This window comes from Euleptes europaea, chromosome 4, assembly GCF_029931775.1.
Source record: "Euleptes europaea isolate rEulEur1 chromosome 4, rEulEur1.hap1, whole genome shotgun sequence".
In the NCBI taxonomy this organism is placed as follows: domain Eukaryota; kingdom Metazoa; phylum Chordata; class Lepidosauria; order Squamata; family Sphaerodactylidae; genus Euleptes; species Euleptes europaea.
In genome coordinates this window covers 112,464,989-112,489,879 of record NC_079315.1, presented here as the reverse complement: position 1 = coordinate 112,489,879, position 24,891 = coordinate 112,464,989, and the positions used below count along the sequence as shown (strand labels likewise).

The 24,891-nt window shown below is 45.8% G+C and overlaps 1 protein-coding gene across 1 annotated transcript; it reads left to right on the top strand.

Moving 5' to 3' along the window:
• The first annotated feature begins 663 nt into the window (after positions 1-663).
• ME2 (malic enzyme 2) lies at positions 664-24,891 on the top strand. Its single transcript, XM_056848252.1, has 15 exons — positions 664-771; positions 2,165-2,298; positions 6,721-6,870; positions 8,801-8,876; positions 10,071-10,232; positions 13,053-13,156; positions 14,317-14,426; positions 14,552-14,649; positions 16,037-16,150; positions 16,251-16,365; positions 18,271-18,413; positions 19,877-19,979; positions 20,715-20,785; positions 22,887-22,985; positions 24,708-24,891. The coding sequence occupies exons 1-15, from the start codon at positions 664-666 to the stop codon at positions 24,870-24,872; spliced, it is 1,752 nt and encodes a 583-aa protein (XP_056704230.1). The 3' UTR covers positions 24,873-24,891.

The following is a 24,891-nucleotide window of genomic DNA, read 5'->3' as shown; positions in this document are numbered from 1 at the left end:
TATCAATATTTAAGTGCCTTTAAAAAAGAAAGAAAATGAAACCACTTGTCTTCAGGGTGTGTGTGTGTTGGGAGGGGAGAGGCTGTCTGGTGGCTGTTGGTAGATTATTTGTTGGATCCCATAGATTCCTTTCACTAACAGAGCAGCCTTCAGAGTGTCTTGGATCAGAAGAGACCTTCTAGCACCTGAAGAAAGCACCTTTACTAACAAAACAGATCCATGGGACCCTGCTGATCTAGTGCCCTCAAATCAGGGCTGAGAGAAAGCATAGATGACAGCCTCTATTGTTAGCGGGTTTTTGAAAGGCCGTGTAGTATTTCGCCAGCAATTTCTCTGCGTTAGGGTTGCCAGGGCCCTCTTTGCCACCGGCGGGAGGTTTTTGGGGCAGAGCCGGAGGAGGGAGGGGTTTGGGGAGGTGAGGGACTTCAGTGCCATAGCAGCCAATTGCCAACGTGGCCATTTTCTCCAGGGGAACTGATCTCTACTGGCTGGTGATCAGTTGTAATAGTAGGAGATCTCCAGCTAGTACCTGGAGGTTGACAACCCTATTCTGTGTCCGGTTCTGCTTATTATCTCTGAGGTATGCCGTGAGCACGAAACAAGATCGTCCTCCTAGGGGCGTGTAACGCTTTCCCTGTGTTCTCTTCCTAGGCAAACTAAGAAATGTTTTCCCGATTAAGAATAGCCGCCGCTCCTTGTGTGCTGGCACGCCGCAGCGCGCACACCAAAGAAAAAGGCAAGCTATTGATGCTGAACCCCAGGACAAATAAGGTTAGTTGTGCGGATGTTTGTGCTCGCTTTCTCTTCCACTGCGCATGATTCCAATGTGACAGTGGAGAGCCAAAAGGCTTCCCTGTGTGACTTTGGGCTCTGGCTCTCGTTTAAACTTTCCACCTTTGTGGTGGAAAGTGCCGTCAGTTCACAGCAGTGTTTGGCGGGGAGGGACTGTGGCTCAGTGGTAGAGCATCTGCTTGGCATGCAGAAGGTCCCCAGGTTCAATCCCCAGCATCTCCAGTTAAAGGGACTAGGCAAGTAGGTGATGTGAAAGACTTCTGCCTGAGACCCTGGAGAGCCGTTGCCAGACTGAGTAGAAAATACTGACCTTGATGGACCAAGGGATATTCAGTATAAGGCAGCTCCATGTGTTCATGTGTGGGGTTTTTCAGGCAAGAGACATTCAGAGGTGGTTTGCCATTGCCTGCCTCCGCTCCACGTGTTCCTTGGTGGTCTCCCATCCAAATACTAACCAAGGCCGACCCTGCTTAGCTTCCAAGATCTGACGAGATCAGGCTAGATCGGGCTATCCAGGTCAGGGCTAATCTACCATAGCATTAATTGCTGAACCAGGATCTTTGGTGTAGGGCATGGTAGACTTTTTTTCTTTTTAGGGTTCTGTAGTCAGGAGAAATAAGCAATTATCTTCCACAAAGAGAACCCCAAGGTCACTGCCGAGTTGATGGTACAAGCCTGCACGTGTTTTATTGAAGCTGAGTCATAAGAGGATTAAGGAGACTGAGTGAAGGTCAAGGGAGGGAGGAAGCTGGGGAGGAACAGCAAACGGGCACCGGTAGAAGAAACGAGGCCCCGCCCATCCCTTTTCAATAAAAAAAGTTAGATGTTTATTATTTCTTAAGCACATATTGGTCGATCATTTGGATAAATCCCAAACTGGGCATGGATCTTCTGAAAAGGGATGCCTGAGCCCATCTGCATCTTCTGCAGAAACTGAACAGAGATAAGATCTCAGATCCATGTAACGGATCCCCGTATCGGTTCAGGAATGTGGAACATTTCATGAAGGCAGATGGTGAAGCATGATCCTCTCCCTCCCCTGATTCCTTGCAGAACAGAGTTGAGGAGATTCTGTTAAACATAAAAGGTGTGGGAATCGATTACATTTTTATGCCACCTTTCCACAAGATGGCTGAATCCGACCGTTGGTCCATCAAAGTCAGTATTGTCTACCCAGACTGGCAGCGGCTCTCAAGGGTCTCAGGCAGGGGTCTTTCACATCACCTACTTGCCTAGTCCCTTTAACTGGAGATGCTGGGGATTGAACCTGGGGCCTTCTGCATGCCAAGCAGATGTTCTACCACTGAGCTACGGCCCTTCTGTATCCATTTTCTGGCTTAGCTTGCCTAACTTTTTTTCTTTCTGTTTCCAGGGTATGGCTTTTACGTTAAAAGAACGCCAAATGCTTGGGCTGCAAGGACTTCTGCCTCCAAAAATAGAGACTCAAGACATCCAAGCCATGCGCTTCCATAGAAACCTGGCCAAAATGACCGACCCTTTGGAAAAGTAAGAGTGTGCTAGCATTCCCTTTAATGGTTGTAGTTCACTAATGAAGATTGTGATGAAATATACTTCTGCTGTGGTTTGGGCATTTGTTGACCGGGGCCATTTCCACACGGGTCAGTTGCTCCAGCTTCAATGCTGTTGGGAAGCAGTTTTTTCTCTTACTTCATCACAGCATCTAGGTGTCCCTGGCTTTTCTCTGATAGTTCTCCAACCTGCTTTGCTGCAGAATTTTGGGGAAGATTGCAGTAAAGCCTGAATGGCTGCCATGTGGGCAGGAAAGTTCAGATTTCTTCACCCACCTGGCAGCCATTTTCCCTGCCATGTCTCTAAAGAAGTAGTATCCTCCCCTGTCAGCAGGATTGGGGTTTGTGTGTGTGTTTGGCAGCGGAACATCAATATATCGCTATAACATTATAAAAATCTGTGTATCAGTTTCTCTAAATTCCCAGCTTTCAATTAAAAAAAAGTCAGTCTCTAGCCCCTTTCGTTATGGAAATATAAGGGGAAAGGCATATCTCCATAACAAAAGAAACCAGATACTTACTATTAAATGGAAGTAGGGAATTCAGTGTGAACCTGATATACAGACTGGTATAACATTATAACAATATAATGATATTCGGTTACTGATATTTTTAAGTTGAAAAAGCCCATGGGAAGGGGGGGCGGCCACTGCTAGGAGACTGGGGGTACTGCAGGGAGCCCCAGTTTCACTGCACTGTATCCGAAGAAGAAGAGTTGTTCTTTATATGCTGACTTTCTCTACCACTTAAGGAAGACTCACACCGGCTTACAATCACCTTCCCTCCCCCCTCCCCACAACAGACACCCTGTGAGGTCGGTGGGGCTGAGAGAGCTCTAAGAGAGCTGTGACTAGCCCAAGGTCACCCAGCTGGCTTCATGTGGAGGAGTGGGGAAACCAACCTGGTTCACCGTGAGTCTACGGCTCATGTGGAGGAGCGGGGAATCAAACCCGGTTCTCCAGATTAGAGTCCCATCACTCTTAACCACTACACCATGCTGGCTCTTGGTTTTTATACCCCGCTTTTCTCTACCTTAAAGAATCTCAAAGCGGCTTATAATTGCCTTCCTTCCCCCCCCCCCACAAGCACAACAGGCAACCTGTGAAGTGGGTGGGGCTGAGAGAGTTCTGAGAGAACCATGACTAGCCCAAGGTCGCTCAGCAGGCTTCGTGTGGAGGAGTGGGGAATCAAACCCAGTTCTCCAGATTAGAGCCCACTGCTCTTAACCACTACACCACGCTGGCTCTCAGCAACCACAGCAGCAATGGGGAAACTGCACAAGCTTGTCCCCGTGTGGAAACGACGTCATTCAAGTTGTCTCATGCCCACTGCAAAAAGTCTGTTTGTGCTGGATTAGCTAAGTGAAAGCAGTTGGTTTAACCAACTTTAAAAAGTGGTTGGTAAGAGGACACTTCGCTTTGCAGACTGGCAGTGCCGTTGAAACACCTCCCGGAAGAATATTTACTTGGCTTGCTCTCTGAACTTTCTTGAAGTCCGATATGTGGAAGCTGCACATTCTTCCTGTTTGCCAGATATTCTTGATGTAGAATCAGAGTTGGGACCACCAGGGTCCTCTAGTCCAACCCCCTGCACAATGCAGGAAATTCCGAACTACCTCCCCCACACATCTCCAGTGACCCATACTCCATGCCCAGAAGATGGTCAAGGTGCCCTCCCTCTCATGATCTGCCTAAGGTCATAGAATCAGCATTGCTGACAGATGGCCATCTAGCCTCTGCTTAAAAACCTCCAGGGAAGGAGAGCTCACCACCTCCCGAGGAAGCCTGTTCCACTGAGGAACTGCTCTAACTGTTAGAAAATTCTTCCTGATGTCTAGACAAGTTTTTAGTTGCCCTGGTCCTTGCAAATGGAACCTCTGCCATTCAGAACACACTGGCTGTGTTATTTCCCATACACTATGGTTAACAACTGCCTTGTTAATAAATGAAGTTGATTTGGATCAAGGTTCTAACAGACCGATGGATAACTTGCTCATAAAGCAGAGTTTCGCACAGAATGGGAAGGGAGCGCTGCCTCTTACCATTAAACAGTGACTAACCACAATCTCCTTAGTTTATGGTTAGAAACAGATCACTGCAGCCCCATCAAGTTCATGTTTTATTGGAAACAAACCCAAGCGAGTTCATAGGGCTATAGCCAAGGCAGTGAGCACAGAGCCGTAGCTGCGGACCAAAAGTCGTTTTCACTTAAATGCAATAAATAGCGGTTTATAATTGGCAGGTTCTCTAACGCTGAATGCAAGACCTACATTGGTTTGGATGTCATCTTTCTTGCTATTCAAGAAACAGTAGCAGCTACGCCACACCAATACAGCAGTCAAACCCAAAAAAACAAAAGCATGTGGCTAAGGGACAGTACTCATAGATTTAATTATGTACAAACGTTATAACTACCTATAGGGGAGGGGAGGGGCCGTGGCTCAGTGGTAGAGCATTTGGTTGGCATGCAGAAGGTCCCTGGTTCAATCCCCAGCATCTCCAGTTAAAAGGGACTAGGCAGGTAGGTGATGTGAAAGACCCCTGCCTGAAACCCTGGAGAGACGCTGCCGGTCTGAGTAGACAATATTGACTTTGATGGACTAAAGGTCTGATTCATAAGAACATAAGAAAGGCCCTGCTGGATCAGACCAAGGCCCATCAAGTCCAGCAGTCTGTTCACACAGTGGCCAACCAGGTGCCTCTAGGAAGCCACTAACAAGACGACTGCAGCAGCATCATCCTGCCTGTGTTCCACCGCACCCAAAATAATAGGCATGCTCCTCTGATACTAGAGAGAATAGGTATGCAGCATGACTAGTATCCATTCTAACTAACAGCCATGAATACCCCTCTCCTCCATGAATATGTCCACTCCCCTCTTAAAGCCCTCCAAGCTGGCAGCCATCAGCACATCCTGGGGCAGGGAGTTCCACAATTTAACTATGCGTTGTGTGAAAAAATGCTTCCTTTTATCTGTTTTGAATCTCTCACCCTCCAGCTTCAGCAGATGACCCCGCGTTCTAGTATTATGGGAGAGGGAGAAAAACGTCTCCCTGTCCACTCTCTCCAAACCATGCATAATTTTATAGACCTCTATCATGTCTCCCCTCAGCCGCCTTCTTTCCAAGCTAAACAGCCCTAAGCGTCTTAACCGCTCCCCATAGGACAGTTGCTCTAGTCCCCTAATCATTTTGGTTGCTCTTTTCTGCACCTTCTCAAGCTCTGTAATATCCTTTTTTAGGTGTGGTGACCAGAACTGTACACAGTATTCCAAGTGTGGTCTCACCATAGATTTGTACAAGGGCAGTATGATATCAGCAGTTTTATTCTTTATTCCTCGTCCAATTATAGCCAGCATGGAATTTGCCTTTTTTACAGCAGCCGCACACTGGGTTGACATCTTCATTGAGCTATCCACTACCACCCCAAGATCCCTTTCTTGGTTTGTCGCTGCCAGCATAGATCCCATCAGTGTATATGTGAAGCTGGGATTTTTTGTCCCAATATGCATCATTTTACACTTACATTGAATCTCATTTGCCATTTTAATGCCAATTCTTCCAGTATGCAGAGATCCTTCTGGAGCTCTTCACAGTCCGATTTTGTTTTAACCACCCTAAATAATTTGGTGTCATCTGCAAACTTGGCTACTTCACTCTTTAACCCCGACTCCAGGTCATTGATGAACAGGTTGAAAAGCACCTGTCCCAACACAGATCCCTGAGGCACCCCACTGCTCACATCCCGCCATTGTGAGAACTGACCATTGATTCCTACTCTCTGCTTCCTATTTTTCAGCCAGCTCTCAATCCATAAGATTGGATTATACATTCAGTATAAGGCAGCTTCATGTGTTCATGTGTATATGTACTGACTGAAATACTTTTATACTGACTGAAATAAATTTATTAACTGTTCTTCTGGTGTTGCATCATTGAAGAGATATCCACAACATATGGAAGAGCAAGCTCAAGGATTGTATATGTACTCTTGATTCTCTGCCAGTAGAATTATTGTGTATTGTTACTTTAGATGTATTTCAGTCAGTATATATAGGTAGTTATAATGTTGGTACTTAATTAAATCTATGAGTATTGTCCCTTAGCCACATGCTTTTGTTTTTTGGGGTTTGATCTTTCTTGCTATTTCAGAGGAGCCTATAGAAGCAACTAATTCCTTCTCTAGTAAAAAATATTTAGGACAGGTTTGATTTTTCCAAACAGGCATTGTTATTGTGGCACATATATGTATGCTTTGGTCTAGTCATATGCATAATACTTGGAATTCTTGAGGGTGTTTTTCAGTGGTTTGGGTTTGACGGGGGAGATATTCAGCAGTGGGCAGTATCCCAATCTCACCTCTCTTCTCCCTCCTTTCCCCCGTCCCCACTTAATTTACAGATACATCTACATAATGGGGATCCAGGAAAGGAACGAGAAGTTATTCTACAGGGTGTTGCAAGACGATATCGAGCGGTTAATGCCAATCGTTTATACTCCGACTGTGGGCCTAGCTTGTACCCATTACGGACATATTTTTAGGAGACCGAAGTAAGAACAATTTTTTCCTTATGTTTCTTTCTCTGTAAAACAACGTATAGGTTGAAGAGAGCATCTAAACAAATGCAACTATTAGACTAAATTAGAGTGGGATTCAACCTCCGCTTCCTCTTCTCTTATTATTCCTTTTTCTTGTTCTCATTCTCTACTCTTTTCTCTCAAACTTCCTTCTCCATCTACTCTTCAGTTTCTCTTTCTCATTCTGTTGCCTAGTCTACACCCTTCCCTTATCTGCCTTCTGTCTGAACTTTCTAATCCTTTGGTTCCCTGTTTCTTGGTATCTCTTTCTAGCTCTTGGTATGCCCTTCTGACTGGTTTTACAACTAGCCACACTGGCAACTTTTCTTCCTCCTTCTGATAGTTTTTGTTCCTGAGCAGTTAGAACGTTTATGAGCATTCTGTGCCATCCTGCCAGCTCAGCCAGTTGGAATAAGAGGATCCACTCCCAAAATTCAACACAATGTAGATTTTTTTTTTAATGATAAATTGAACTTCTACAGAATTTAATATTTCTAACCTTTTGTGTTGTTCTCAAGTATGGAGTTGATTAACAGTGCTTTGGGGGGTTGTCTGATTATAAATTAGGAACTTCTGCCCTGAATTGTTGTAAAATTCTGAATTTATACTCTCAGAGAAATAGTGGGAAAGAGGATAATTAGGGGAGGGGCCGTGGCTCAGTGGTAGAACCTCTGCTTTGCATGCAGAAGATCCCAGGTTCAATCCCCGACATCTCCAGTTAAAGGGACTAGGCAAGTAGACCTCTGCCTGAGACCCTTGAGAGCCGCTGCCGGTCTGAATAGACAACACTGACTTTGATGGATCAAGGGTCTGGTTTAGTAGAAGGCAGCTTCATGTGTTCAATGGTAGGACAGAGGATTCTCTCTCTAGCTTCCCCAGTCTCTTCCATTTGCTGAAGTATAGTCTAGATCTAGAAAGTACATTTATTTATTTATTTAAACTTTTGCCCCGCCTTCAATCCTTGGCTGAAGCTGGGTTCAGGGTGGCTAACAACATATCATTGAATACAATAAAACTATAAAATACAATAAAACATACAATGCAATACAATATCTCGTAAAAATATCAGTAAAATATAAACAAATAGCACTTAATTAATAACACATAGAAGCCGTGATGGGCCTGGAAAGCAGCCAGGGCCCCCAATGACAATTAAACAGAATACAGCACCCCCACAGATCGTTGAACCCATATAAGGTCCAAAAGAGTAGGGACACGCAATGAGAGACAGTGTTATACAGTGATTAATGTGTAAGGTTAGGACTAGGAGACCAGAGTTCAAATTTCCACTTGACCGAGAAGTTGATGAGCTCACCATGGATCAGCTATTCTCTTTTGGCCTGACCCTGCCTAGTTAGGCCATGGCTCAGTGGCAGAACATGTGCTTTACATGCAGAAGATCCCTGGTTCAATCCCCTGCTTCTCCAGTTAAAAGGGTCTTCAGTCTTTGTAGACAACGTTGGGCCAAATATACCTATGTTCTGACTTGGTATAAGGCATCCTCATTTGTCCGCATGTGCCTCGCAGAGCTTTGTGAAGATAAAATGAAGAAGGCCTCATCAACTGCCTTCCGCCGTTTGGAGAGAAGACACAGTTGGATTATGGAGTTTTGCTCAGCTTTATTTCACTTGATAGAGTGAAGGTGGCGTTACTAGCTGTTAACTAGTTTAGATGGATTTTGCACATTCTGGCTATCTAAAGCTTTTAATAATGTGGTTGACTTCAGAGGTGTTTCTCTGGACATTCCAGTTGCATCTCACGTGCATTGTCCGTTGTCTAAAAAAAAATCGTATGCCATTTTTGAAAATTATTTCTTGAGATTCGTGCCATTTTCTGTTATTCAAACATAAAAAGGATACGGTATAAAATAACCAACCAGTGTGCTTTTTTTTTTCTTTAACAGGGGATTGTTCATTGCCATAACCGACAGGGGCCATGTTAGATCCATCATAAAGAACTGGCCAGAAAATGATGTGAAGGTACTGCTTCCTTACTGTGTTTTACCATTAATGCCAGCCTGGATTCTCCAGGAACAAATAATAGATGACTGAAAATATAAGGGTGCATCCTTCTCGTCTGGGATTGGTACCATCAAACAACCATTAATAGCTTGTGAGAGTCACCTTGTCCCATGTCCTGGCCAACTTGTGTTCCACTTCTGGGTTTCTGAGGGCCTAACTCTGTGTTGCACAATCCTCCTGTCACGTTGGGGTTTGCTGGGAAGACTTTCTACCACATGTATGCTACGTATTTCCCATTGGGAGTTCAATTTCCAGTGGTGTTGGGGCCCAATTTGGGTCAGGACCAGCATGCCCAGGCAGCAGGGGCAAGTCTATACCCCGTGCTTTTTTTCTGACCTGCAATGGCCCCAGAGGGCACTATTTGCCCTGTTGGGCAAACCTACATGTACCAACACCTCAAGGATGTCTCAGTTCCAATCTAGGCGATACTGTGTTCCCTGAGTCCGCTACGGGGATGCAGTGCCATTTTAGAGTTTTTTAACATTTCAAAATGCCATGGGGGACACCATCCTGCTGGGGAGTTGTGATGTAGGGGTGGGGACATGAAGTGCTCCTGTCTCGCCCCCTACCTGTTTTCAAGAAACAGGGTTGACAATGGGGGGGGGGGGGAAACAGCCCCTCATTCCCCCCCCCCACTGTTGTCCCAAGCAGGAACAGGCTCCTTAGGTGTGTTGAAAAGTTAAAAAATAAACTCTAAAATGGTGCCACGTCCCTGGGTGGACTTAGCAGCACGGTATCTAGCTTGGCCCTAAAGAGAGCCGGAGTGGTGTAGTAGTTAAGAGCAGTGATTTGGAGCGGTAGACTCTGATCTGGAGAACTGGCGGAGGCTAATTTGGTGAACTGGATTTGTTTCCCCACTCCTCCACATGAAGCCAGCTGCGTGACCTTGGGCTAGTCACAGCTCTCTTAGAGCTCTCTCAGCCCCACCCACCTCACAGGGTGTCTGTTGTGGGAAGGGGAAGGGAAGGTGATTGTAAGCCGGTTTTATTCTCCCTTAAGCATATAAAAACCAACTCTTCTTCTTCTAAATCCCAAGAGTGTGAGTCAGTTTTAGGGAAAGGCAAAGATAATAGAGTTTTGTACAGTACTACTTGGAACTTTTGTATGAGGGACTGACAAAACCAATTTTTCCGCTTGTTTGTACCTTTTAAGGCTGTTGTAGTCACTGATGGAGAAAGGATCCTGGGCCTTGGTGATCTTGGTGTGTACGGAATGGGGATCCCTGTGGGTAAACTCTGTCTCTACACAGCCTGTGCTGGCATACGACCCGATAAGTGCCTCCCTGTGTGTATTGATGTCGGAACTGACAATCAGGTAAGTTAAAACGTTCTTTGTTCAAAAGTGCCATTGAAGCGTTTGTTTATTCCAAAACATTAATGTACTCCCAGTAGTACTAATGCTTGCTGTCCCAAGAAGCATTGTTTTCGGCTGAGATCGAAGATTCGCGCTTGGTCAGAGAATTTGCTGAATCATTTGCTTTGTAAACGTAAAGGTGCGGGCAGTTCAGGACTCCAACTGCCTGTTCCGGATTGTTCTAGCTGGTTGACGCTTGGAGCCTGACCACTGAATATGCTTCACATCAGTGATCTTGGGCTCACAGTGTGTTCAGATGGAGGAAATAGCATGTCAGCCAGAATAATGTGCATAGCCAGCAGGCACAGGGTGAGATCCAGTGTGGTGTAGCTGTTAGAGGGTACTTTGGGCCAGTTGTACTCTCTGCTTAACTTACCTCACCGGGTTGTTGGTTTATTCCCTTTGCAGAAGAAAAAGTTTATTATTATGCTGTAGTTTATACATAAACATATTCTTAAGAAAAGCTTAACAAATTCTTTTCAATTTCATATCCTCTCTTTAAATTTGCCGATTCGGTTAGGAGAAAGATTTCCTTACGTTTCAGAATCCACTCGTCAACTGTAGGACTTGAATCTGGGTGGGAGACCCAGATTTGGGCCCCCACTCCATCACAGAAGCTTGCTGGATGACCTTGGGCCAGTCATACGCTCTCTGCTTAACCGACCTCTCAGGGTTGTTGGTTTTTTCCCTTTGTGGAAGAAAAAGTTTATTATTACGCTATCGGCTATACATAAACGTCATACTCTTACAAGAAATACTCTTACAAGAAATGCTTCACAAATTCTTTTCAATTTCATATCCTCTCTTTAAATTTGTCTATTTGGTTAGGAGAAAGATTTCCTTACGTTTCAGGATCCGCTCTACAACTGTAGGACTTGAGTCTGATTTCCAGTATCGCGCAAATACTAATCTAGCAGCTGTTAACAGATATGCAATTAAGTTCCGTTTATCCTTCGGAAAAATGGCTGTATGGCTTAATAGCATAACCTTGGCAGAAAAAGGGAAATCTACATCCAAGTGTTTTTTAGATAATGTATAACAGGACCATTAAATTTGTGCTCTGCAGTATGTCCACCACATATGCACGTAAACTGCATTTGGCAGTTTACAAAACCAGCATATATCCTGTGAATTTAAGTGGTGACAGGTGCCATTGATATAGCATTTTTATCACATTTTATCTAAATCCAAGGGAGATAAAGTTAAATTGTAACTAAAGATACATTTTCACTTTTCCTCAGGAATTTCATAAGCCCAATCCCTTTCCCACTTGGATTGAAACAAGTGTTTAGAAACATCTGACTGTTTGGCGTAAAATCTTCAGAATTTTAGAAAGTATCTTCTCAATATTTTTGCTTATAATTTCCTCAGATTTTGTCCAGTTTATTATCCCTGGGCTTAAGTGTGTGCATCTAAACAAGAAGCCCCTAAAGTGGAACTTACAGGATTGTTGTTGTGAGAATAAAATGTAGGAGAAGAAAATGATGTCGTAAACGGCTTTGGTTTGTCTTGGGGGCAAAAAGTTGGGTATAACTATCGACATAAGTAAATGACTGCGATCTCTGTGGTTGTGTGGTTTAAAAAAGGACTGTCCTGAAGTGGGAATCGCTGCAGAGACTGCATATATGTGCACTCACGGGTTCACATATTACTTCCTCCACGTGGTCATGGATAATCCATTACTAACCGTTGCCCTAAAAGGTTACACCAGAACCGATGGGTTGAAATTAAATCAAAAGAGGTTTTGGCTAAACATTAGGAAGAACTTCCTGATAGAGCAGTTCCTCAGTGGAACAGGCTTCTTGGTAGGTGGCAGGCTCTCCTTGTTTGGAGGTTTTTAAGCAGAGGCTAAATGGCCATCTGACAGAAATGGTGATTCTGTGAAATTAGGCAGATCATGATAGGGAGGGCAAGAAGGGATGAGGCAGTGCTCTGCTCTCGTAGCCCTTTTTTACATGCCCAGGGTAGTGCCGATTTCCACTTTGGGCTCAGGAAGCAATTTTTCTCCAGGCCAGATTGGCTAGGAATCCTGGAGGGTTTTTTGTGTGAGTCATCTTCTGGGCATGGGGTGTGTGTGTGGGAGGTAGTTGTGAATTTTCTGCATTGTGCAGGGGGTTGGACTTGATGACCCCTGAGGTCCCTTCCAACTCTATGATTCTAATCCAAGAGCTTCTGGGATTTTTTGGAGGGTGGCTTTTGGCAGCAGGGCTGCTTTCTGTGAACTGCCTCTTGAACCTAATGGAGGGACTGAATCACATTCCTACACTTCCCTTCCTCTAAGGAGCTCAGGGCAATGCACATCATTCCCCTTTTCTCCATTTTATCCTTCCAACAGCAGGGATTTGAACCCAAATCCTAATCAGAGGTTCTAACTGCTATACCACACTGTCTCCTTAGTCATCTCAGAGATGTTTGCTATGCAGATAACTTTGTTCCGCTGGTGGTTTGTACTTTGTGCCACCCCAAAATCTTGACTGTATGGGTTTGATTGATGATGATACAAAGAAGGAATGTTAAAGGGGGGCTGCCCCTGCCTTGGGAGAGCTGATACAATTGTACAATAGCCTTTTATCCCTGGTTTCTAAAAACCTTTTCTACCACCCTGACCTTTTTTAGGGTTTAAAATAATAATTTATTAATGTTTTCTGCTAAGATAAAAAGCTACTTGAGAGCTGATGGAAACTTCCTTGTACTCTGGAAACAGCAATAAATGTTGATTATAGCTTGGTATACTATATATCGACTGAATGTCTCTTTTCTTTTTGTGCTTTCTCCATTTAGACTCTTCTGCAAGACCCATTTTATATGGGGCTCTACCAGAAACGAGACCGCTCACAGCTTTACGACGACCTCATCGACGAGTTCATGGAAGCCATTATAGACAGGTTTAAATTCTGAATTTATGCATTTACGTTATTTATAGTCTGCCTGCCTCACTAAGAATCAAGGAAGATTACATGGTGTCAGTCCATTCAGACAATAAGATGTAACATCTAATAAGTGATGTCATAGGACTTAGGAGTCACAGAATTTTGAAACAGAGCTGTCGTCTAAACAGAGCATGAGAATTAAACATGGCGGGTTAAATGATGCAGAATGTGGTTATTACATCAGTAGAAACGCAGTGCCTTTTCCTGGACCGATCTGTTTTGAGGTAGCAGCGTTTCATTTATAGAAAAACCCTCCCAAACCATTCTATTTTTCATCATTCACAGAATGCCAGGAGTGCAGGAGCCTTCCTGACCTCCTCAGGCAGGCCAGAAAAAAACCCACTAAGCGGTTTGTACAAATTAACAAACTATGTAATGATAATAAATAAATTGGGCTTTCCTTGTGGCTGACCATGTTTCACACTGGCCTCTCCTTCAAACACCTTGACCTGGATAACCCAGGCTAGCCCAAACGCATCAGATCTCAGAAGCCAAGCAGGGTCAGCCTTGGTTAGTCCTTGGATGGGAGACCAACAAGGAAGTCCAGGGTGGCTACGCAGAGGCAGGCGATGGCGAACCACCTCGGAACATCTCTTGCCTTGAAAACCCTACGGGGTCGCCATATCAGCTGCGACTTGACAGCACTTTAAACACAGCAGGTTCTTTTAAAACATTTTATTGAAATTTTTAAAAAGACATAACCATTACATACACGTACATACGGTCTGTTCTCGCTTCTAGGGGTTTCGGTAAAGGATTGCCTTTACAAAAACATGCTTTTGCTTTTTAAGTCTGACAAAAAAGAAGATTTACCTTATTTATATTATTTTCTGAAGTCGACATAAATTATTCCCTTTAAATTATAAGTGCATAATATGTTAGTCTTAATGTTTAACAATTCCAAACTTATGGTTATGTTTAATCATATTATCATCCCTAATTTAACATTGTTGTAATCATTTTCTTTGCTCTCTACTACATACTGATCCAGTTTAAACACAGCAGGTTGATGTGCAAGAAAGCACGTGTGAAGTATTAAAATAAAGAGAAACTGGTGGTCTTTGGCAACATGGGAGTTATATGAGTTACTTTGCATTCCTCTCCATTCTTTCTAGGTACGGCCAGAGCACACTCATTCAGTTTGAAGACTTTGGAAACCACAACGCTTTCCGCTTTTTAAGGAAGTACAGGGAAAAATACTGCACCTTCAACGACGATATACAAGGTGAACGGGGCCCTTTAGTCTTCTCACGCGTGTCTCTTTGGTCTCATGCATGTCTCTCTGGTTAGACTGGTTTTTGTGTTTGGCTTCATTCAGCCCTTCTCAGAGATGTTTCCTTCCTTCCATAGGGACGGCTTCAGTGGCCTTAGCTGGCTTGCTGGCAGCGCAGAAGGTTATTGATAAGCCGCTCACAGACCACCGGATCTTGTTCCTCGGTGCGGGAGAGGTAAGTCATGCCATCGACACGGGGGCACTGTCTCTCTGCTGCCTGTAGAATTGGGATAATAATTCATTTCCCTCCTAGACAGCTTAGTGTAGTGGTTAAGAGCGGTGTTTTGGAGCAGTGGACTCAGATCTGGAGAACTGGGTTTGATTCCCCACTCCTCCACATGAGCGGCGGATGCTAATCTGGTGAACGGGATTTGTTTCCCCACTCCTACACACGAAGGCAGCTGGGTGACCTTGGGCAGGTTACCGCTCTATTAGAGCTCTCTCAGCCCCACCTACCTCACAGGGTGTCTGTTGTGGGGAGGAGAAGGGAAGGTGATTGTAAGCCGGGTTGATTCTCCCTTAAGTGGTAGAGAAAGTTAGCATATACCGTATATACTCGGGTATAAGCCGACCCGAGTATAAGCCGACCCCCCAAATTTGAGGCCAGAAAAGGGAATTTCTTATTGACCCGCGTATAAGCCGAGGGTCAATAAGAAATTCCCTTTACCGGCAATGCTGCGCTCTAAAATGGCGGCCGCCTGCGCAGGCAGGCCCCTCCTGCCTGCGCAGGCAGGCCCCTCCCGGCCAGAGGAAGGCGGCCAGGCGCGCGGCCAGCGGCGCCGCGGCGGGCGGGGGCCTTCGCAAGGCCCCTCCCGGCCAGAGAGAGGCGGCCAGGCGCGCGGCCGGTGGCGCCGCGGCCGGCGGGGGCCTCCTGCCTGCGCAGGCAGGCCCCTCCCGGCCAGAGGGAGGCGGCCAGGCGCGCGGCCAGCGGCGACGTGGCCGGCGGGGGCCTCCTGCCTGCGCAGGCAGGCCTCTCCCAGCCAGAGGAAGGCGCCTGGGCCCGGCGGCGGCGGTGATGGAGGTAAGTTCCCCCCTCCCTCCTCCCTCCTCCCTCCTCCCCCCTCTACCGAATTGACCCGCGTATAAGCCGAGTTCGGCTTTTTCAGCCCTTTTTTTGGGCTGAAAAACTCGGCTTATACGCGAGTATATACGGTAAAAACCAACTCTTCTTTGACCACTGATAAATGTTTTGATGGTTTGTTTTGTACCTATGGAGGTCATAAACATGTATCTGTGGCACGCACATGCAAAAAGGGAAAGAAGGGGAAAGCAGCATCGTTCTAAAGAGATAAACTAAGTTCTGTATTCTCAGGGGGCTGGCATTTGCAACCTCCTATTCAAGTTAGTGCTTAAGGTGTCGTACTAAGATCTGGGAAACCCAGGTTCAAATCCCCACTCAGCTCGGCCCTGGCAAGTATTTGGATGAGAGACCTCCAGGGAATACCAGGGATGTGGCATGGAGGTAGGCAATGGCAAAACCACCTCTGATCACCTATAACTCCTTCCATCGATTAACAACTCTGAAAAATGACACCGGTTCGAATTTCTGTCCTGTCTCTCAGGCTGCCCTTGGAATTGCAAATCTCATTGTGATGGCTATGGTAGAAAGTGGACTTTCCACTGAAGAAGCTCAAAAGAAGATTTGGATGTTTGACAAATTTGGCTTATTGATTCAGGTGAGGCTTTGTGGTTGGGGTTCAGAAGGGTGAGGTCTAGCTCCCTTCCCCTGTTGTCCCGTTTCTGATCGTCGGAAGTTCTTTGCTTTAAAACTTTTAGGGCCGGGAACAAAAGGTGGATACCAACCAAGAACCCTTCAGTCATCCAGCTCCAGACCAGGTGCCCAAGACCTTCTTAGACGCAGTGAATGTGCTTCAGCCTTCTGCCATCATTGGTGAGCTTTTCTGGTGGTTATAACTCTGCTGCTGATGGCCCATGGTTTTGGGTGATTATGAGATTTTTGTTGGTTTTCTTGCTTTCAGGTCATGATCTCGGTTCTGCTAGTTTTGGGAGGGGATTGCAGCTTTTGCGATTTTTCGGGCTATGACCTGCGTACTGTGAGGTTTGGGGTGTTTTCATGATTTCCACTGTTCTCCAAGTTTTGATGTCCTGACTGCGGTCCTGTGAAGTTTTGGTCGTAAGGTGGATTTCCCATGGGAGGCTTTACACTTCCTGAGCACCAGATCATCAACATTTGCACCCAGGATGTGGTGATGGCTGCCAACGTGGAAGGCTTTAAGAGGAGAGTGGACGTGTTCGTGGAGGAGAGGGCTATCCGTGGCTACTAGTCAAAATGGCTACTAGTCATGATGCATACCTATTCTCTCCAGGATCAGAGGAGCATGCCTGTTATATTAGGTGCTTTGGAACACAGGCAGGATAATGCTGCTTCAGTCATCTTGTTCGGGGGCTTCCTAGAGGCACCTGGTTGGCCATTGCGTGAACAGACTGCTGGACTTGATGGGCCTTGGTCTGATCCAGAATGGCTCTTCTTATGGAGGACGGGGCTATCCATGGCTACTAGTCAAAATGGATACTAGTCATGATGCATACCTATTCTCTCCAGGATCAGAGGAGGATGCCTATTATATTAATCACAGAATAATGCTGCTGCAGTCGTCTTGTTTGTGGGATTCCTAGAGACACCTGGTTGGCCACTGTGTGAGAAGACTGCTGGACTGGATGGACCTTGGTCTGACCCAGCATGGCCTTTCTTATGTTCTTGTTATGCCTGGCCCATGTCTGCTTGCACTGCCCAATGGAGTTGGCAGTGGGAGTACATGCCTGGCCAGGTATGATGGGGGACTGATTTACATCGGCGTGTACAACGCTTGGATGCATCCTTTGTGGACAGGCTCACAAACTTACACGTGTGAATGCACTATTACACAGTTGCAAAAATTCACTCTGTGGTTTCGTGTGACTTCATGCGACCTAAACCACAATGAGGTTGGTCGACATGCTTAGCTGCCGGTCATCGGGGTAGAGAAACGGACAGTGGAATCCTAAGCAGAGTTTCACCCTTCTAACACCATGTGCAGGCTCTGGTTAGGATTATGCTGAGAATCATGTGCATGCATGTGTGTGCCAGGCCTTGACGAATTAACTACAGAATGTGTGGATTTATTTGCCGTAATGATTATAAAAGTGTTGGGTGACCAATGGCTGTTTTACACAAGGGCACAGCCGTCCTTTAATGCAGAAGTCACACTGTGTTTGCTCTTGTATCCAGGTGGGATGATAGTGCGGAGCCAGCGGGGTGTAGTGGTTAAGAGTGGTGGTTTGGAGCGGTGGAGTCTGATCTGGGTCATTTACACATGGTCCCTGTAGCCTCCTTTACTCCCTGTTTCAGTCAGGATCAAAGTAACCCGGGTTGGGGGAAACTGTATGCATTGGCTGGAATGATCAGGGACGAAACTGCGCTAATCCAGCCATGAATACAGAAAAGCAGACTCCCAAATTCATATCAAGTCCCACCCCTTTAAATGCTGCTCTGTAATTGGCTTACCTCAAGAGAGAAGATTTCCTTCCCCCCAAACCCAACTGCCGCATAAAAAAGTATTTTAGGAACAAAAAACGGAGCAATCTGAAAGAAGGGGCGGGGGGGGGGGGGCGGGAGAGAAATCCAAGCCTCGTTTTTAAAAAGCCTTTCTTTTGCTCAGAAAGAGCTCTGAGGGAGCAGGAAGCACTTGAATCCCTGCCTCTTTACACACTGCTTTTTCCTCCCCAGAAAATGTTTTTGCCTTTTTTTCATTTTAAAAGGCCCTGTATTTTCTTTCCCTCTTCCAATCCATTCCAGGAGTTGCAGGTGCCGGACGGCTCTTTTCCCATGATGTGATCCAAGCGATGGGCTCCATCAATCAGAGGCCAATAATATTTGCACTGAGTAACCCAACTGTGAAAGCGGAATGCACCGCTGAGGACGCATACACGTTAACTGAGGTATATAGAATCATAGAGTTGGAAGGGACCACCAGGGTCATCTACTCCAACCCCCTGCACAATGCAACTACCTTCCCCCTAAAACCCCAGTGACCCCTACTCTATGCCCAGAAAATTGGGAGGGGGGACCCTCCAGCATCCCTGGCCAATCTGGCCTGGGGGAAATTCTTTCCTGACCACAAAGTGGCGATGGGGAACTATTCTGAACATGTAAGAAAGGGCCCCGAGAGCCGAGCGCTGACTCATCCCTTCCTGCCCTCCCTCTCATGATCTGCCTAAGTTCACAGAATCAGCATTGCTGACAGATGGCTATCAAGCCTCTGCTTAAAAACCTCCAGGGAAGGAGAGCCCACCACCTCCCGAGTATATGTGTGTGTGTATAAAATTTTAAAAAACTCTCCCACGGCTAGATCCACACTGAAGAAGAAGAGTTGATTTTTATATGCCAACTTTTGCTACCACTTAATGCAAAACCAAACCAGCTTACAATCACCTTCCCTTCCCCTCCCCACAACGGACACCCTGTGAGGTAGATGGGGCTGAGAGAGCTCTTAATAGAACTGTGACTAGCCCAGGGTCTCCCAGCTGGCTTCATGTGGAGGAATGGGGAAACCAACCCGGTTCAGCAGATTAGTGTCCACCGCTCATGTAGAGGAGTGGCGAATCAAGCCCGGTTCTCCAGATTAGAGTCCACTGCTCCAAACCACCACTCTTAAACACTACACCACACTGTCTCTCACAAGCTAAGCTGGTGGAAGCGTGGTTTAGTGGATTTTTTTTGGGGGGGGGCATATGCCTCCCCTGCTGCCCCATTCGAGATCTGGATTGGATAACCTTCCCTTTTCTGCATGGGTCTTGCTTTGTCTGAGAAGCTGAGGCCTCCGACCTCTTTCCTCATCATGTGTTCCAGCCACTATAACAAGGACTCGCACATGAATAGTTTACTTTGGCTCTTTCTCTCTGCTTAGGCTCCCCCACATCCATTTGTAACTTCGGTTATAAAAAGTGTCTGCAGGATTATTGTACACTTCCCACATCTGACGAAGTGGGACCTGATTCCTGAAAGTTTATGCTGTAAAAACAGACGTAAGACTTCCTGTTTGTTTTTTACTGCAACAGACTATGCAGGTCCATTTTTAATGGCTTTAGGTCACCCAACAGGTTCCTTGGCTGTGTGGGGATTCAAACTTGGATCTCCCAAATTTTAGTCCAACACTGTAATCACTGCACCACCCTGTCTCTTCAGAACCCCAGACCCTGACTAAGTTCTCCAGGGTCTCAGGCGGAAGTCTTTCACATCTCCTACTAATTGATCCTTTGAACTGGAGATGCTGGGGATTGAACCTGGGGCCTTCTGCGTGCCAAGCAGATGCTCTACCACTGAGCGACAGTGAAGCTTGCAATGTGTATGCTTGCGGAACTGACTTCTGAAGGTGTCCTTTCCTCCTCTTCCCTTTTAACAGGGGCGTTGCTTGTTTGCCAGCGGCAGCCCATTTGAGCCAGTGAAGCTGAGTGACGGGCGAGTCTTCAAACCGGGCCAGGGAAACAATGCTTACATATTTCCAGGTGAGAGCTAACAGCCATCTTGCTTCTTTCCTAGTGTTTCCCTTGAACTGTAAAGCGGGGCTAGTTACAACCCGCTGTGGAGAAGTTTTGTGAGGAAATGCGGAACTTCTGGTACCTGTTCTGAGGTAAAGGGATAAGACAGTTATGAAACTAAATTGTGCGTATTAAGTGTCGTCAAGTTGCTTTGAACTTATGGCAACACTATGACTTAATGACCTCCAAAACATTCCCTGTACCTGTTCTGAGGTAAAGGGAATTGACAGTTATGAAACCTAAATTGTGTGTATTAAGTGCCATCAAATTGCTTTGAACTTATGGCAACCCTATGAATTTATGAACTCCAGAACGTCCTGTCGTCAACAGCCTTTCTCAGGTCTTGCAAACTGAGGCCCGTGGCTTCCTTGACTGAGTACATCCATCTCATGTTGGACCTTCCTCTTTTCCTGCTGCCTTCCACTTTTCCTAGCATTATTGTCTTTTCCCGCGAGTCTTGTTTTCTTATGATGTGACCAAAGTATAATAGCCTCAGTTTAGTCGTTTTAGCTTCTAGGGAGAATTCAGGCTTGATTTGATCTAGAACCCATGTCTGTGAATCTAAATTAGTAAACAAAATACCTCGGGGGGGGGGGGGAAGGAGAGTGTCCATAGATACTTCCTGGGGTCAAGCTGGTGAAGGTGATTTTTTTTTTTTGTGGTTGTTGCCATAACCTGTTTAAAAGCATAACTGTATTTTAGGTGTCGCTCTTGCGGTTGTGCTTAGTGGCGTTCGACACATTAGTGATAAAGTCTTCCTGGAAGCCGCAAAGGTCAGTGGTCTGATGCGGGAATGTTCGGAGGCCGAAAGGGCCATACATATATTGCAGTGTCCTCATATGTGGGGGCCTTTCTAAGGTTGTTTACACACACGAGTTGTTGGCCCCAGCTTGGATGCTGCTGGGAAATGAAAATCCCCCCCTCCACACAGTGTTGTGGTGCTGCCATTCACCATGTGGATTTTTCCTTTCTTTTCCTGCGATCTTTCCCAAATCTGTGCCTGATCGCAGCAAAGCCAGGATGGCACCCATGTGGACAGCAAAGTCGAGATCTTCCTGGTCTCACCCACAACAGTGCTATTTTCCTTGCCACATCCTCCATGGCGGCCATTTTTCCTCCTTGCCACCAGAGGGCTTTTTAAAAGAGTGACAATTTAATAGCGTTGTAGTTTTATAACAATCTGGCTGTCAGGTTCTCTGAATACCTAGCTTTCGTTAAAAAAAAAGTCTAACCCCTTTCATTGCAGTGATATGCCTTTCCCCTTATATCTCTTCAATGAAAGAGGCTAGAGACTTTTAAATGACAGCTGGGAATTCAAAGAACCTGATAGGCAGAGCACTATAATGTTGTAATGATATTCAAGTTATTTGATATTCAAGTAATGATATTCAAGCTCATTTAAAAAAGAGGGGAAACATACCGGGGTTTTTTAGTGAGGAGACGCTGGGGAACTGGGGTGGGGAAAATGTGGGGAAACATACCACGTGGAAGGTCCACAGCAGCAGCAATGGGGAAACCACATAAGCCCACCCCTTATGTAGAAAATACCCAAGTGGGAAGGTGTTGCAAACCAACTGGTATATATGTTTCCTTTATGAGATCAAGCGGGCAACTTGCTGTTTTAATTTGGAACTGGCCACTTCATGGAGAGCCAGCATAGTATAGTGGTTAGGAGTGGTGGACTCTAATCTGGAGAACCGGGTTCGATTCCCCACTCCTCCACATGAAGCCTGCTGGGCGACCTTGAGCCAGTCACCGTTCTCTCTGAACTTTCTTAGCCCCACCTACCTCACAAGGTGCCTGCTGTGGGGAGGGGGAAGGAAGGCGATTGTAAGACACTTGGAGACTCCTTAAAGGTAGAGAAAAGCAGGGTATAAAAACCAATAATTCTTATTCTTCCATCAGCAGAAATTTTCAGCGGGGTCCAATCTGTTGTTGTTCCTCTGGTCATAGAGCACGGGTCACTGGGGGAGTGTAGGGGAAGATAGTTGGGAATTTCCTGCATTGTGCAGGGGGTTGGAGTAGATGACCCTTGAGGTCCCTTCCAGTTCTGTGTTTCTCTGTGACTCCACCCTGTGCACAAATGGCTAGGAAAATGGCTGCCGACGTGTGTTCACTTCACAAATGAAACTAGGGACCAGTACCTGAATGTAGGTGTCGTTTCAATCACTTGTTCAACTCTAGACACGCTGAATATTGCAAGAGAATCAATGAACATGTGAAGAAAAATCAATTCTACACTCTGCATGGATTCTACGGCCGTGTGCTGAAACTTGTGAATGGGGCTTTTCAGTAGCAGTTGTTTTAGGGGGGAAGCAGTGTAGCTGCTTAATACACTTTTCAACTTAATAAATCTGTAAAGCTAATACAAATTACAATGTTTAATAAAATATAATATTATTAAATATGAGATATTAGTACGTATCACATGGTTAAACTTTTTCATCTTAATATTTCTAAAAATATAAGAAGGTTTAACAATTTTTTTCCATCCTAATTTTGCATACTTTAATTGTGATAGCAGTTGGGAGTGAACAATAGGGAGTTTCACCCAATAGGAGCTTCTTGGTCAGGAACTCAACTGGCTCTTGCTTTGCTATGCCAGAAAAAGATATCACCCTTTCCAACGTTTGATAATACAATATAATCTTTTGAACCGTGAGTCCTGCTGTTTCTCTTATTCGAGTAACCAGTAGCTGACCAAACTCCTATTTGACAGTAGCTGACCAGACTCTCCCCGCTTCCCCTCTTCAAATCAACCCCTGAAGATAGCTTAGGAGCACAGGCTTTGCATGGGGCTGTCGTGGAAAGTATAGGCCATGTCCCTGTGTGTGCGTGTTGGCTTTTAAAATAATGTTTTCTCTACATTTAAAGACGTTGACTGCGCAGCTGAGTGAAGAAGAGCTAGGCCACGGAAGGCTGTATCCGCGGCTCAGCAACATCCGAGAAGTTTCTATTAACATTGCGGTTAAGGTAAGTCTGTGCTTTGGAGGGGAGGGGAGAGAAGCTGTCCTAAAAACCGTTCAGCCTGTCGGCATTCTTCTTAATAGCGGGGGTGGGGGGGACAACTTTCTCCACGCTGTCATAGTCCTTTCAAGAAAAAGGGCAGGTGGAAGAAGAAGAGTTGGTTTTTATGCCCCACTTTTCTCTACCATAAGGAGTATCAAGGTTGACTCCGCCTCCCATCCTTCAGAGGTCGGTAAAATGAGTAACCAACTTGCTGGGGGTAAAGGAAAGATGACTGGGGAAGGCATGGGCAAACCACCCCGTAAACAAACTCTGCCTAGGAAACGTCGGGATGTGACGTCACCCCATGGGTCAGGAATGACCTATTGCTTGCGCAGGGGACTACCTTTACCTTTTTAAGGAGTCTCAAAGTGGCTTACAATCCCCTTCCTCTCCCCACAACAGACACTTTGTGAGGTAGATGAGGCTGAGACAGTTCTGAGAGAACTGTGACTGGCCCAAGGTCACCCAGCTGGCTTCATGTGGACGAGTGGGGAATCAAACCCAGTTCTCCAGATTACTGTCCGCTTCTCTTAACCACTACACCACGCTGGCTCTCAGGCAGCATAGGCTACTGCTATTGGCTAATAAGACCAAAGAGGAGTTACATGGCTGCAAATCAACTTAAAAAGACACTGGGGATCATTTATTTATTTTACTACTTTTTTTATCCCACCCTTGCGTGAAGGAGTTCCATATAGCACACCTGGTTTCTCCCCTTATCCATTGAATCCTCACGCCAACCCTGTGAGGTGGGTTAGGTTGAGAGAATGACTGGCCCAAGGCCCCCGGGGAGTGGGGATTTGAACCCAGGTCTCCCTGCTCCTAGTCCAGCACTCTAGCCACTGCACAGCATCCTCCGTCACGTCTAATCTGACCCTCAAAGGCATTTGGTCGTTGGTGGTTGCAAACCAAACGTTCAACTAGATACATGTTGGTCTGATCCTGGGAGGAAATCTCTGCCCGTTTTTGCGGGAGCTTCTAGAAGAAACAGATGCATGGCTTGAGAAGGTGCAGAAAAGAGCAACCAAAATGATCATGGGGCTAGAGAAACTGCCCTATGAGGAGTGGTTAGAACACTTAGGGCTGTTTAGCTTGGAAAGAAGGTGGTTAAGGGGAGACATGACAGAGGTCTGTAAAGTTATGCACGGTATGGAGAGAGTGGACAGGGAGAAGCTTTTCTCCCTCTCTCATAATACTAGAACATGGGGTCATCTGCTGAAGCTGGAAGGTGAGAGATTGAAAACAGATAAAAGGAAGTATTTCTTCAACCAACGCATAGTTAAATTGGGGAACTCCCTGCCCCAGGATGTGGTGATGGCTGCCAACTTGGAAGGCTTTAAGAGGGGAATGGACATGTTCATGGAGGAGCGGGCTATTCATGGCTATTAATAAAAATGGATGCTAATCATAATGCATACCTATTCTCTCCAGGATCAGAGGAGCATGCCTATTCTATTAGGTGCTGTGGAACACAGGCAGGAAAATGCTGCTGCAGTCGTCTTGTTTGTGGGCTTCCTAGAGACACCTGGTTGGCCACTGTGTGAACAGAGTGCTGGCTTTGATGGACCTTGGTCTGAGCCAGCAGGGCCTTTCTTATGTTCTTATGTGCTTTGTCTATTTTTGGTCTTGTTTTTTAATCCCCAAGGTATGAGCAAAACAATAATTTGATATTTCCCCCCCCTTCAGGTTATGGAGTATTTGTATGCCAACCACATGGCTTTTCATTACCCCGAGCCTAAGGACAAGAACAAATACATCCGGTCCAACGTATGGACCAACGAATATGAGTCCTTCCTGCCGGACTTGTATGACTGGCCAGCATCAATGTCATACTCACCGAAAATGCAGTGACTTTCCCTCAGGATGGATT